The 16,212-nt window shown below is 41.8% G+C and overlaps 1 protein-coding gene across 1 annotated transcript in view; it reads right to left on the bottom strand.

Moving 5' to 3' along the window:
* Positions 1-16,212, bottom strand: part of LOC141049408 (disintegrin and metalloproteinase domain-containing protein 10-like) — a 245,653-nt gene that overhangs the window by 57,831 nt on the left and 171,610 nt on the right. Inside the window, exons 11-12 of the mRNA XM_073545856.1 lie at positions 15,847-15,991; positions 9,315-9,498 (exon numbers count right to left, since the gene is read on the bottom strand). Coding sequence (XP_073401957.1) covers positions 9,315-9,498; positions 15,847-15,991 — 329 coding nt within the window. The remainder of the gene's footprint in view (positions 1-9,314; positions 9,499-15,846; positions 15,992-16,212) is intronic.

Raw genomic sequence — 16,212 nt, 5'->3', positions numbered from 1 at the left:
ATAGTCACTTGTGGCCATAAAAGATTTTCTCTGTGGATGACATAGTAGGACATATGACTGTGACAAATTTTTATCCGTAGGCAACTTTCACATGGTAACATTCTGGTAAGTATTTCGCATCAGTATTTGTAAGCTAAATATAAGAGTGAAGTCTATGCATAAGATATAGTATGAGCTTATAAATATTGCAGGGATACAGCTTCAGAAAAATCATCAGCACTAGCGAGCATTATGATCACCATTACATTATTGAGGCTAACAAGAAGAAAATTTATACAAAACAAGGCAAAGAATTCATACAATACAATATAAATAACCTAATAGTTTACATCACGATCTGACGTCTCTCCACCATAGATACAGATGCTGCTATAACTCCAAGAACCCTTCTCAACAGTGAACGCTAAGTCTGGCATACCCAGTTTTTTTTGCAGGCAATGGCTTCTCTGAAAATAGCCACAGTCATGTGTTTAGTTGGGCAATACTGTAAATACAAGCATTTTTGGTCCCAATTCATCAAGTTTTTTATGCCGGTCTTGATGAGAGGGCAGAGTGGAGTTCGAGGGACATGATTCTTTAAGAGGTGCACATCTTTAAATGAATCAGGTGAGGTATAAAGTGGTCTGTAATCTGTGTGCGTCTCACCACAAATCTTACTTCCATCAAGGTCCGATTCATGAATTTGATGGGTCGCGATAGCTACACCTCTGCCCAGCTCTATCCACTTTTGTTGGAGCTGGGTGAAAATGTACTGAAAAGATGAAAAGTTGCACATTTTTTTTGCCCAGTCTTGTGTAGTATAAGTGTGGTATAAAAATGTTGTGACTTTTCATAGTTTTTTAAACCAGTTTTCTGGCATTAAAACTTTGATGAATTGGGGCCATTGCTCTTGAAGATCTATCAGAAAATAGAACTTCAAATGATATGTTTTGTTCTTGGGACATTGCTTTCAATCTGCATTAGTGTCAGACATCATTGGTTGCCATGCATGGATTTCTTACTCTCTGGCCTTTACATTTTTTTTATTCATCCTCTGAGACTCAAGATATGAGATGATATGAGAGAACTGCTGATTTACCTTTACTTTCTTTTGTTAAATAGCTACAGTATGTTCTGTATCTGAGTTTGTTTGTATCTGCTCACATGTGCTAGTGTTTGAACTTGTTCTGAGTTCAACAATGTGTTCAGAAGGCAGATTATCGTCGTGTTTTCTTTTATTTACTTATTTCCAGGAAAATGATCACAAAAAACACATTTTTGGAATTGCTTATTTTTTTAAATTTTTCTAGGAACAAACAAATCTAAGTTTTAGACCTAAGTATATTACAAATAAATGCGCTGCTGTATTCAATGTACATGTATAGTCTGCTTCTAGGGTCAATGGCTGCAATACAGGTCAACATTACAAAAATCTCCTATGTTTATCATTATGGGCTATAGATAAAGCTGCCGCCTGCTAACATAGAAAAGCCCATGAGAGACTCGATGACAGGCGAAGTGAATAATATGAATGTAATTTATGCTCTGAGCTGAGAAAAGCGGACTCACCTTTGAGCAGCTATAGGAATGATAAAGAACTTGGAGAGGTGAGTATAGAAGCAGGGACAAAAGCAATGATGTAGCGGGACAGTCCCACTGAATCTTGGACGGTTTTGAGTTATGGCTTAACTATTCCAAATGTAAAGAAATCTTTCCTTGATGTATGAATCCCTTTTTTTCTACCCAAAAGGAAAGACTACTGGGCATTTCTAAACTTTTTGGAGGGAATAATTCATGCACTAATTTTTAGTATTGATCATTAGATAAGCAAATTTACCAAAACTAGAATTTGATATATTAATTCAAGTGTATTCTATGCAAATGGAATGAGCCCCAATTGTTGAGAAATAAATCCCTTGCCATGCTCTGAGAATTTCACACTCCAAAAATTTGTAACAAGGTGGCACAGGGAGGTAGTCATGACCAAGTCCATTAAAGCAACAGTAAATAAGCACCCCGGCCCCCTTGCACATGATAAAAAGAAAAGCACAGGTACTGTGTCAATTTCACAGCACAGACAATTACCTCCTCCCCACGCTCACAGCAGCTGCTGAGGGTGAGGATCCAGGAACAAAACACGTCAGGTAAAGTTCTGATGCAACAGGAAAAACTTTACTGTACATGAAATAGGGCTTCCTGTTCTGTCCCTGCCGTTACTTGAGGCCAGTCAGTATCAGTCTTTCTGATGACAGTCCCACGGTCCGTCTACCCTGCCTGGCAGACTGAGGCAGAGGTCTGCAGCAGCTTTGTCCTGTCATCTGGGGTACCTTCTACTCCTAGCCGTAGGAGCATCCTGCCCCTGGTCAAGCTTTCCCGGCACTGACTGCTGACATCAACTTTCTTTTCCTTTTAGATTACTGATCCAGCCCCCTTAGTTAACCCTTTACTAGCCCTAATCTATCATCAGGTTGCATATTACCATAAACATATTAAGACAATGCAAACACAGCACATGAATTCAAAACAGACACAGCACATCACATTGATATATATTAACATATGGGTACACTATCTGGGTACCACATGAGGCGAGAGGGGGGGCAGATAAGGGTCCCCATTACCTCCTTATACCTTATTGAACAGATGGGCCAGGAAGGAGTTACCTCAGGTCTTTCGCTGACTTTCAGCCCACTTTGCTTCAGCAGGAGGTCTCCTCATCTTCAGTGCTCGTTAGGCTTCAATGTACATTCTGACATTATTACATCAGAACATATGCTGTGACCACATGCTCATGTGAGGTGGTGATTGTCATATTGATATTACATCAGACAGTCCGTTGAGGCAAAGCTGACATCTGAAGTACCAGCAAATTGTGAAGAAGAGACCGGCATTGGATTGGAGCAAGGTCCTACAAAGCCAACAGAGGATTGGCAATGAGCTGTGTCAGCAAAAGCAGGTGAGGGGCTAGGGGAGTATCATTTTTATTATTTACTAACTCCTTTCTGGCTCATATGAATCCAGAAAATGGTAGCAGACTAGCAATTATTTTGATAGAATAGGACATATCAAATTCTAATTGAGAACATGTCCAGAAAAGCAGTGTTGTCATCCAGTTTTGGGTTCCACATTTTAAAAAGGGTATTCAGAAGTTAGAGTAAGTTCAATGGCAGGCAAATAATTTATTGCAAGGGATGGAAGTCCTCTCATATGATCAAAGGTTGGAAAAGTTGGGCTTGCTTAGTTTAGTTACAAATATGCCTCATAGGAGATCTCATTTACATGTACAAATATATGTGTGATCAGTATAAAAGACTAGCATGTCTAATAACCTGAGTTATTCCTTCCAATAACCATACTAACGACCAGGGAGCACTCACTATGGTTGGAAGAAAGGTGATTCCAGCTGCTAAATAAGGAAAGGTTTCTTTACAGTTATGGAATTCCCTACCACAAGAGATAGCAATGGCAGACACTATAACAGCTTTCGAAAAAGGGCTGGATGATTTCCGCAGCACACATAGCATTGTGGGTTATAGTTAAATTAGAGACAAAATGCATAATTAGTGGAGAAAGGTTGAACTTGATGGATCCAGGTCTTTTTTCAACCTATGGAACTGTTATGAATGAGTCACCGTAGGAGGCAAAAACAGAAATACTAGCTAAGTCCAGAAAACCAGAGAAGTTGGCAGCTATCGGATTACAGACCCCTGAACCTATCAACAACAACTAGCAGTAGCCGTGGGGTCTGGCTTTTCACCCTCAGACCAATGGGCAGACGGAGAGAACAAACCAGACAAGGCGGGCCACCAAAAAGACCGACTCACCAGATCTCTAGTACCAAAAATACCTGGATGACCAGCCAATGCAGAGCAATGAACTTCAGACATCACTCTCTTCTTCCACTGGTCAGGAACATACAACTTCCCACTGGGACAACGCTCAGGTTTGTCCTCCTGGAACTCTTCCAAAGCACGTCTCAAATCGGGCGAGATGGCAGAAAGAACTAACCCTTCGCCTAAGATGGTAGCAGGCTTGGTCACCACAGGAGAATCAGCAAAGAAGCTCCTAGAGAGAGCATCAGCCTTGACATTCTTAGTGCCAGGAAGAAAAGAGACCACAAAATCAAAACGTGTAAAAAGCAAGGCCCACCTAGCCTGTCTAGGGTTCAAGCGTTTGGCCGACTCCAGGTAAATCAAATTCTTGTGGTCAGTGAGGACCACGACTTGATGTTTAGCTCCCTCCAACCAATGTCTCCACTCCTCAAATGCCCATTTCATGGCTAACAGTTCCCGATTCCCCACATCATAGTTACGTTCAGATGGAGAGAACTTTCGGTGAAAAGAAAGCACAGGGATTCATTTTAGATGTTACAGGATCCTTTTGGGACAAAACAACTCCTGCACCAATCTCAGAAGCGTCCACCTCTACCTGGAACGGGAGTGAGACATCAGGTTGCCGCAAAACCGGGGCAGAAGTGAATCTTCGCTTCAGCTCCTGAAAGGAAGAAACAGCCTCCGGAGACCAATTCAACACATCAGCACCCTTCTTAGTCAGATCAGTCAATGGCTTGGCAACACTAGAAAATTTTGCTATAAATTTACGATAAAAATTAGCAAAACCCAAAAACTTCGGGAGGGCCTTCAAAGAAGTGGGCTGAACCCAATCATAAATGGCCTGTACCTTGGCCGGGTCCATTTCAATAGTTGACGGAGACAAAATAAATCCCAAAAAAGAAATCCTCTGTACCCCAAAAAGGTATTTCGATCCATTGACATACAGGGAATTCTCCCTCAAGATCCGGAACACAGTCCGAACATGTTCCACATGAGAATCCCAATCCTTGGAGAAGATCAAAATATCATCCAGATAGATAATCAAAAATTTATCCACAAAGTCTCGGAAAATATCGTTCATGAAGCACTGGAAGACAGAAGGGGCATTAGTGAGCCCAAAAGGCATCACCAGGTACTCAAAAGGTCCCTCCGGAGTATTAAACGCCGTCTTCCATTCATCTCCATGCTTAATGCGGATAAGATTATACGCCCCCCTGAGGTCAAGCTTGGTAAACCAGCAAGCACCTTTAACTCTGGAGAATAGATCCGAAATCAGGGGTAACGGATACTGATATTTAATAGTAATTTTGTTGAGGGCACGATAATCAATACAAGGCCTTAATGAACCATTCTTTTTGGCCACGAAAAAAAACCCAGCACCTAAGGGTGAAGAGGATGGTCTAATATGACCCTTCTCCAATGCCTCCTTAATATAGGATCGCATAGCTTTGTGCTCGGGTACAGATAAATTGAAGAGCCGACCCTTGGGAAATTTACACCCCGGGCTCAGTTCAATTGCACAGTCATAACTCCTATGAGGAGGAAAAGACGCAGACTCATTCTCACTAAATACATCATAAAAATCCGCCAAATAGTCAGGAACATCATGCGACTGAGGTGAGGTGGAAAAAACCGGAGCCTCACTAAGGGCACACCGACAACCCCAACTCACCACAGACACAGATTTCCAATCCAAAACTGGATTATGAATTTGCAACTAGGGAAACCCCAGAACAATGGTATCATGCAGATTATGCAACACCAAAAATGTGCAATTTTCTTGATGGTCTGGGGCGACCCGCATTACCACCTGGGTCCAAAACTGGGGTTTATTTTTCGCCAAAGGAGTAGCATCAATCCCCCTCAAAGGGATAGGCGTCCGCAGAGGTGTCGTCGGAAATCCACAACGTTTATCAAAATCCAAGTCCATTACGTTCAGGGCTGCTCCCGAATCCACAAAAGCCTTGGCGGAAAATGTGGACATGGAGCAGATCAGAGTAATTGCCAGAAGAAACTTAGGTTGAACACCACCCACAGAAAACGTGTGTGCAAAGCGTTTCTCTCGTTTAGGACAGACAGAAATAATATGCGAGGTATCTCCACAACAAAAACACAGCTTATTACGCCTTCTGAACTCCTGACGTTGCTCCCTGGACAAAACTCTATCACATTGCATAGGTTCAGACACTTGTTCAACAGGTGGCAACACCTCTCGTGCAGTCCTGCGTTCACGTAAACGCCGATCAACCTGAATGGCTAATGACATAGAATCATCAAGACCAGAGGGAACAGGAAATCCCACCATAGTATCTTTTACGGCTTCTGACAAACCCTTCCGAAAGAGAGCTGCCAAGGCATTATCATTCCAGGTAGTAAGGACCGCCCACTTTCGGAATTTTTGACAGTACAATTCTGCAGAATCTCGACCCTGGCTCAATGCCAACAGGGTCTTTTCAGCCTGATCAATAGCATTAGGTTCATCTTACAACAACCCCAAGGCTTGAAAAAATGCATTCACATTAATCAGAATAGGATCATCTGGTTTCAAAGAAAATGCCCAATCCTGGGGATCGCCACGCAGCAAAGAGATGACAATTTTAACCTGCTGCGTGGAGCTCCCTGACGAGTTAGGCTTCAAGGCAAAAAATAATTTACAATTATTTTTGAAATTCAAAAATTTAGACCGTCCCCAAAAAACACATCAGGAGTAGGGATCTTTGGTTCAGCAGCATGTGAATGAGCAAGGTAGGCGGAAATTCCCCGCACTTCCGCAGCGAGCTGCTCCACACGATCAGACAATTGCTTTATCTCCATTGAGAGAAAAAAAATTCCCCCTACGGCCTCAGAGATATAGAGGAAAAAATATACACACTTTTTTTTTTTTTTTTTACACAATTCTTTCCTGCTATTGAGTACCCTAGGATCAGTGGTATGGCTGGTGATTCTGTTATGAATGAGTCAACGTAGGAGGCAAAAACAGAAATACTAGCTAAGTCCAGAAAACCAGAGAAGTTGGCAGCTATCGGATTACAGACCCCTGAACCTATCAACAACAACTAGCAGTAGCCGTGGGGGGTTCCTACGGTGCCCTAGACCCCTCGATCACAGCCGGAGAACTACATAGCCTAAAGACAGAAAGGGAAATCTAAACTGCCCCAGAGCAGACCCCAAAGCAATAGGCAGCCCCCAACATATAATGACGGTGAAGCAAGATGAAAAAACACTCACACAGAAAGAAAGATAGGCTGAGCAAACGATGGGGCCCAAGCTAACTACATAGGACAGGATAGAAAAGCTGCTGTCTGTAATCCGCCAAAACCCTATCAAAACAAGAGCCAACAGCTGATAGGGGAAAAAAGCCCTGAAGACGCTAGGCTTCAAAAAGACTATATCAGTACTCAGGTATTTTCTGAAGACAGAGCAAAAAGGAATTCAGCACACCCCAGAAGGAAATGGCAGAAATCCAGAAAAACAAGGAAAAACAAAACCAAACCACAAATGCAAAAAACAGAGCAGAAAACTTAGCTTTTGAGGAGCAGGAATCAGACTGGTCTCCTAGAATCCCTCAGAGAGATCACCAGCAAGGCAGAAGGGCGTCAGCTGCCTTATATCCAGTCAGCAATTCCTGTCACCCAGTCATCATCATCCTGCCCAGATGCTTGGTAATCAGCCTCACTACCTTCCTTCACCAGAAGAGGGAGGTCATCAGACCTCAATGGTGAAGGGAAAATGAACTCACAACATGGAACTATGTAACTATGAAAGCCAAAGTTGGATTTACAAAATACTGACAAAATAATAAAAATTAAAATTTAGATTTTTAGAAGCAAAACAGTAACAATGCAGTAACATGACAAGAATCTGCATAATTAATCATATGCTAAATAGTTGCAAGTCAAATTTATGTATGAGATATGAGATATGACCTTCAGCCCACAGGATGCCAGGAGCATGCAAAAGACCTCTGCGTCTTGGTGTAGGTGAAATGATGAGGTCATTGCTTCGCTCCACCCAGATTTGGATGCTCATTGTGCTGACAGAGTCGGGGTTAGGTGAGTGTATTGTGGTCACTGATTTATAACTTAAGCTAGTACTTGTAGGGGAATGAGTGAACATTATACTGTATGTAGGGGGATGTGAGGGACATCATACTGTATATAGTGGGATATAGTGGGAGACATTATACTCTGCATAGATAGCCTTAGGGTACCCATACTATATATAGTGGGGTGTGGGGACATTAAATTGTATATAGGGAGCTGTTGGGGCCCTATTCTGTGTGTAGCGAGCTGTTGGGCCCCATACTGTATATAAGGTGCTGCGAGGAACCACGTACTGTATATAAATGAGCTTTGGGGGACATCATACTGTAATTAGGGATATGTGTGGACATCATAGATATATGAGCAGTTGGTATTGCAACTGCCAAAGAGACACATAGGAGGTATTATTACTTCCTAGGGGCGATGTGTGAAAACTATTACTTTCAAGGGCACTAACAGAAAGCCTTAATAGTTTATCGGGTGTAATTTTACCTTCTAGAGGGCACAAAGGGGCATTTTACTATGCAAATAGTACAGTGGTGGGCAATATTATGTGAGGCATTATTAAGAGGAGCAACATTATCATGCTACACAGCAGGTGCAATAATAGTGACAAATACAACAGCAGGGCTCAGCCTATGGGTATCATCAGGATGAAAAGTTGGTGTATGCTTGAAATACATAGGTATTATGTTGGAATGTGAGAAGACAAATGTACTTATTGTAAACTCTACAGACTTGTCATTGCTGGAGAAGTTATCACAGTCTAAGAAAGATGTAAAAGATGGGAAAAGTAAATGACTGCATTAGAAAGAACATCACCTGAAAGTCAATATATATTTGCACTGCAATCTTTATCATTTTATCATGTTCTTGAGAATCGCTATACGGTCACCCTATGGTAGTAATATCAGTCTTAGATTTTGTATATTTTTTATACCAGAAAAAAAATCATTGTTCTTGGCAGCAAATTGCCCCATGTAAGCAGGAGATTTGCTTCCGATAACTTGATATGTATGGAGACATGATGATCCATTAGTGATCGTTCGGTTCCCATCATTCTTTGTCAGTCGGTGTAATGAGGCGGTTAAACAATTGCCGAACCACTTGAATATAGTCAATTGTGTCTAGTTTAATGGTATAAAATATGTAGTCTAAATGTTTTTGTGTGATGGTACAAATACATTAACATTTGGGGTCCCACTTTTAATATTTGTTGGGGCTACACTTTGTCTAAAACTGACCCAACTGGCATGGTCAACCAATGAATTTATAGAGGCCATATTTCATTGAGATTACAGGGTTTTTTATCTTTCTTTTTCATAACCAAAAGTTGTCTTGTCAGCAAAACTTATCACCTTACTAATCTACACTGAATTGGACCCAATAGAAAATCTTTCAATTTTCCCTAAAATATACAGTATATGTGACTTAGTTTGATACACAAAAAATGACTTGCCCCATTCAGACAAATTCTTGTTCCTGAGTTGCACAATGTGTAGTTGCTTTTTGAAGTGGAGGTGGGACATAAAGGGATTGTTCCTGTGCAGAAACTTTGAAATGTACATTCAGCTTCCTCTCGACAAAGTTCTCCTTTAGGCTTATATGAGCAGGAGTTATTGCAGCACTGTCCTTGACTGGGACTAAAAGGGTTATAAAAAAGATTGATGTTGGTCCACTCACAATATTATGCTTAGGTGATATTTTATACCAGTGTCATTAGCTGCATATGACATTACTGTGAATAAGGTAAAAGAGGATCAATGAGGAACTACTTCTAGACTGAGGAGATTGCTTCCCCATATTGAGAAAATTATGGCTGCTAAAAATTTAAAATTAAAATACTGTATATATATGCAGGTCTTATGTATAGTGATAGCAAACATTTACGAATAGTATCACTCTTAATTCACTATACAAACATTTTGCCCGTACGTAGCAAAGTCCTTTCCTAAACATCCAACAGGTTTGACAAGATTTTGCAAATAAGCATTCTGAGGTCATTGAATGAGTGCTACTTTACTAATTACTAGAGATGAGCTTGTCAATTAAAACTCAAATTACCAGCTTCCCAAATTGTGAAAAAAAAGTATTACTGCAAAGCCATTGACTAGTTAGAAAATATGTATATAAAACTCTGAGGTCTCCATTCTTGAGGTTCTTTTAACGCAAATACAGTCATTACCAGTGAGAACCATCTAGTAACACAGGGTAATACAAGACTTCATAGGTTTCTTAAGTTGTAAAACTTATCCCTTTTGAGGGGTAGTTCACTATTGCTGATTTTTATACAGAGAAAAAGACGTGGCTTTTTTTTTTTACATCGGATGGTCCAAAAATTATCCCTTTTTGTGGGGAATTAAAACCTTTTTTTTTTAATGAATAAGTGATAGATTTTTCACAAGTCATTCAAAAATTATTTCTTTATTTAGGGAGTAAAGACAGATGTGCTGTTTTGAGCGTGAAGAAGAAATAGATTCTCAACCAGGAATGAAAAATTATCCCTTTTTTTGGGCACTGCAACAGGTTTGCTAATTTCAAGCACATATATTTCTGAAAGAAATATTGCAAGATTAATTCCAGAAAGTGATTGACCGTAAGGCAGCCAGAATGTTCTGGACATTGCCGCTCACAAAAAATTCTTGCCGCATTACATAGCGAGTCAGCTAGTGTGAATGTCTTTTTGTCTGCTGAATGTCTTTTCTTTCCCATGCCTTCAAGCTGTAAAACTGATTAGAAGTGCATTGCCTAACGTGCAAAAACTGTGCACTGCCGGTTTGAAATGGGGTCATGCCAGTTGAACAGGATATGGAGAAGGTGTAGGAGAGACAGATAACTGTTGCCTAGCTGTGAAAATAAATGTAGCTCCCAGTCATGAAGGAACTATCATCACAGCTGCAGTGTTGCTTTACTGCGGCTCAAAAATATAAACTAGTTGGCCATGAAATACATGAATTGCCATTGTCCAAGTAGTGGCTGCTCCAAGTATATAAAGAGCAGTGCACTTTATAGCTCGAAAACAAGTTGAGAGAGCAGCCTACCTTCTCCTGCACATGAAAGCATAGAGAAGGCACCTGTTTCTGTGAGAAATATTGCTCGCTGGGTATCTTCCAGTGAAGATGAGTGCACCATTCAATTTCTCAAAACACAGATCTGTTTTGGGACACTTGGTTAAATTGGCAAAAAGTGTTTGCCCCATTCCTAATTTCCTATTCTTATGCATGTTTGTCACAATTAAATGTTTCAGATCATCAAACCAATTTAAGTATTAGACAAAATAACAATTAAACACAAAATTAAGTTTTTAAATGAAGTCCATTATTATTAAGGGAAAAAGAAATCCAAACCTACAGGGCCCTGTGTGAAAAAGTGATTAACCCCTAAAACTTAATAACTGGTTAGGCCATCCTTAGCAGCAACAACTGCAAACAAGGATTTGTGATAATTGGCAATGAGTTTATCACAATGCTCTGAAGGAATTTTGGCCCACTCATCTTTGCAGAATTGTTGTAATTCAGCCACATTGGAGGGTTACCGTGCATGAACTGCCTTGTTAAGATCATGACACAGCATCACAATCAGATTAAGGCCAGTATTTTGATTAGGCCACTCCAAAGTTTTAATTTTGTTTTCTTTAAGCCATTCAGAGGTGGACTTGCTGTGCGTTTTGGATCATTGTCCTGCTGCATAACCCAGGTGTGCTTTAGCTTGATGTCACAAACAGATGGCCAGACATTCTCCTTCAGGATTATTTGGTAGACAGCAAGAATTCATGGTTCTATTTCCCACAGCAAGTATTCCAGGTCCTGAAGCAGCAAAACAGCCCCAGACCATAACACTACCATCACCATATTTGACTGTTGGTATGATGTTCCTTTTTTGAAATGCTGTGTTACATCTCCGCTAGATGTTATGGGACATACATCTTCCAAACAGTTCAACTTTTCTCTCTTCAATCCACAGAGTATTCTTCCAAAAATCTTGGGGATAATCAAGATGTTTTCTGGCAAAACTGAGACAAGCCTTTATGTTTTTGTTGTAGAGCAGTGATTTTTGACCAGTCTCTTTCTTATGGTGGAGTCATAAATAGAGATGGGCGGACACCTGGATGTTCAGGTTTCGCCGAACAGTTACAAACAGTTCGGGTTCGGGTACCAGAACAGTACCCGGACCCAAAACCAGACCCCATTCGCTTGAATGGGGGGCCCGAACATCCAGTGTTTGCTGCGCTGTCATGTGCAGAAAACACCACTTCTGATCGGTGGTGAAATCATCTCCACTGGTCAGAGAGCCATAGTTCCCACGCTGTCAAAAGACAGCGTGAGTGGTCAGCTATGATCAGAGGTATAAAGTTCACCTCCGATCACTGGTGTCAGCGGATGGGACAACTGCCCCATCATCCAACACCTGTTGCCGCTAATAACAGGAGCGGTTGATGGGAGTATTCATTAGCCGGCTTCTGCACTGTAAATAAATAATTAAAAAAAACCTGGCGTGTGCTTCCCCTAGATTTTTAATAACCAGCCAGGCAAAACTTACAGCATGGGGGCTGCAACCCTCAGCTGTCAGCTTCAGTAAGGCTGGTTATCAAGAAGAGTGGGGTCCCCACGCTGTTTTTCTAATTATTTAAATAAATAATTAAAAAAAACAGCGTGGAGCCCCCCATTTTTGACAACGAGCCTTGCTAAAGCAGACATCTGGGGGCTGGTATTCTCAGTCTGATAAGGGGTCATGGATATTGGCCCCCCAGCCTAAAAATAGCAACCCGCAGCTGCCCATAAAAGGCACATCTATTAGAGGCGCCATTTCTGGCGCTTTGCCTGGCTCTTCCCGCTTGCCCTTTAGCAGTGTCAAGTGGAGTTCATATTTGTGAGGTGGCAAAATAGGCAGCTGCAGTCCTCAGCTGTCAGCCTTAGCAAGGCTGGTTATCAAGAATAGAGGGGTTCCACACTATTTCTTTAATTATTTAAATAAATAATTAAAAAGAACATGGGGTCCTCCCAATTTTTGACAACTAGTCAAGCTAAAGCAGACAGCTGGGGGACAGTATTCTCAGGCTGGGAAGGGACCATGGATATTGCCCCCCAGACTAAAAATAGCAGCCCACAGCTGCCACAGAAAAGGCACATCTATTAGATGCACCAATTTTGGTGCTTTGCCAGGCTCTTTCCACTTGCCCTGGTGCAGTGGCAAGTGGGGTAATAGTTGGGGGGGTTGATGTCACCTTTGTATTGTCCTGTGACATCAAGCCCAGAGATTAGTAACAGCTGACAGGTAAGGAATATTGTGGTTTAGTTCTGTTACAGGAGACCATGGCTTCTGTGGACTGGGTGATGACGTGGTTTAATTTGGGTTCATTAAAAGAGTCTGTGTCATTGTTTCAATTAAAGAACTTTAATTTGGCTGTGTGTTTATTTACAATATAACTATAGGATTAGTAATGGATAGATGTCTTATAAGCGCCTCTCCATTACTAACCGGACAATACAAAGGTGACATCAACCCCACAAATATGAACCCACTTGCCATCACTACAGGATAAGTGTGAAGAGCCCAGCAAAGCAGAATTACCACATCTAATAAATGTGCCTTTTCTGCGGCAGCTGTTGGCTGCTATTTTAAGGCTGGGAGACCAATATCCATGGCCTCTTACCAGCCTGGGAATACCGGTCCCCAGGTGTCTGCATTAGCATGACTGATTGACAAAAATGAAGGGGATCCAAGGCATTTTTTAAATTATTTACTTAAATAAATAAAAAATAGAGTGTGGGACTCCTCTATACTTGGTAACTAGCCGGGGAACAGTACGAACAGTACTGCTGATTCCAGGTGCTGGTATGTGTCACACTGAAGACACAGGAATGTCATATGTGTGTCATCAGTGTGCAAATATGCAGAACATTTTGCGGCCCATGCTGCTACCGGAAACACTGACGTCTGAAAGGGACCTTAGTGAACTAGGTCATTTATTGAACTTTTGCTGACTTTTGACGATTTTTAAGGAAAAATAATAAGGAATCTGAATACTAATCCGAATGAGCTACATTTGTGTCGAATTTGAGATTGGCGAACGTTTTCCGAATAAGTTCACTCATCTCAAATTAAGACCTAACTTTTATTAACAATTAGCTGAAGAATCCGGCATTGCCCGGGCATAGTAACTAACTGTGGTTAGTTATAACAAATTATAATGATTATATTGCACATAAAAATATTTCACATCATATATTCAACACTACAGATTTGCAACATAAATTAACTAAATTATTACCCAAGTATTGATACACCTCTTGCTTCTGCTTTTTACACATCCTCCTTCTACACCTCACTCTCCTCCTTTTAGTAGCAGTCACAGGTGATATATAGTACAGTAGTATCAGCCACAGGGAATATATAGTATAGTATATCATCCACAGGGGATATCTAGTAAAGTAGTATAAGCCACAGGGGATGTATACCGTCCAGCTCTCTCCCTACGCAGCCCCGCTTTCCACTCGCCGTCCCACGCTCTCCCTCCACAGCCCAGCTCTCCACTCGCTGACCCCCTCTCTCCCTCCGAAGCCTAGCTCTCCACCCGCCATCCCACATTTTCCCTCCGCAGCCCCTGTCTCCACTGGCTGTTTCTCGCTCTCTCCCTCAGCAGCCTCGCTTTTGCTCCTCAGCCCCACTGTCTCCCTCCACAGCCCAGCTCTCCATTCACCATCATACTCTCACCTTCCGCAGCCCCACTCTCCGATCGCTGTCCCACATTCTCCCTCCACAGCACTGCTCTCTCCCTCAGCAGCCCCTGTCTCCACTGGCAGTCCCGCTCTCTCCCTCCGCTGCCCTGCTCTCCACTGGCCGTCCTGCTCTCTCTCTCCATAGCCTTGCTCTCCACTCTCCACTCTCCATCCCGCTCTCTCCCTCAGCAGCATAGCTCTCCACCTGCGTCCCGATCACTCCCTTAACAGCCCTACTCTCCACCTGCCATCCCGTTTTATCCCTCTTATCTCTCCTGAGTTCATGTATGGGGCATGACAGGGTGTATTAGTGCCAGTACCCCTATATCTGAGCTCCTGCTAATATTGACTTTGAAGGGATACATCTCATCAGGTTGACGGATGAGATTGAAGCAATTATTTTTAAAAGCACTGGTAATAATGAGCACCTTATACATGTTTGGCTTCAACTTGTTACAGTCTTCTCACTCTTGGCTGGTTGCTGGTTATTCTGTTTGAACCTGAGAGAGCATTAAGACCTCTGCCTACAAAAGGGGATACTTTTGCTGGTTCACGTTTGCCAGACCTGGAGGTTTTAGTGTACGTCAGCCAGGCTGTGACACATCCGAAAGGTATAGAATCTGGAAGAGCCCCCTTATATAGACAATATTGCGCAGCATTTGGTGCAGTGGCCACGGCGAAACACATCGACACGTGTTCAGATTAACCTCCTGCTCTTCGGTAGTGTTCTTCATAAGTTATGTGCTGCAATCTGCTACCAAAATATTTGTGCCTCTGCCATGTAAAGCAGATGAAGATTTCAATTACACCCACCCACAGACACCTGTATACGGTGCTTAGGGTCAGTGAAACAACAATCAACTCGATTTGTCCCTTACACTGCTTGGCCTGCCCTCATATTTTGTACTGGCTGTGATAGCCCCCTGATTGACTGCGCTATATCATGTGATGTAATAGTTGCAGAACATTATGAGGAAGCATACGCAGTCACACCTGAATATGATTAGCCCACTTTCTGATTCTTCAGCTGCGTTTGAAAATGAGAAATTTTTTTTGGCGATCCTTGTGAACCAAATCACCAAGTGGGGATGCTGGGACTTACAAATCTAAGGAAATTCAACTCAAAGTTGATCCTTGGCGGATTGTTCAGCTCAGCTCTACTATTTATTAACATATGTATTTGGTAGATACTACTGCACACATAAAATATACATTTTATTTAGTTTTCTCTGTATGCCTACTCCTATATTTGAAATGTAAATCATAGCATACCTGCATTGTTTACCGGGCTTTAATGTACACTGCAAATCTTCTCCTGCATTGACACCATAACAGCACAAGTCATTTTCCTTAAGGCCTACATCACATTGTTCCCCATCCTCTATTATTTGATTGCCACATGTTGGCCGACCACTCTCTGAAAAAAAAATAGCACAGAGATTCAGCAACATAAATGACTGTAATTTTCATGTGAAATTTCATACTGTTTGTGAGCAGCAGATCGAAGAATACGCAAATCATTGATTAATGTAGAGCAGACATGGACAAATTGTGACCTATGAACCGAGACAGCCAGAGGGCTGAAAACAGTGGCCCACGAGCCACAACATGATGCCAAAGAAGATAAGGGAAGAGATA

This window comes from Dendrobates tinctorius, unplaced genomic scaffold, assembly GCF_039654945.1.
Source record: "Dendrobates tinctorius isolate UK_male_01 unplaced genomic scaffold, ASM3965494v1 ptg000011l, whole genome shotgun sequence".
NCBI lineage: Eukaryota > Metazoa > Chordata > Amphibia > Anura > Dendrobatidae > Dendrobates > Dendrobates tinctorius.
Note: the sequence above shows the minus strand (reverse complement) of the source record. Positions and strands in the feature narration are given on the sequence as shown.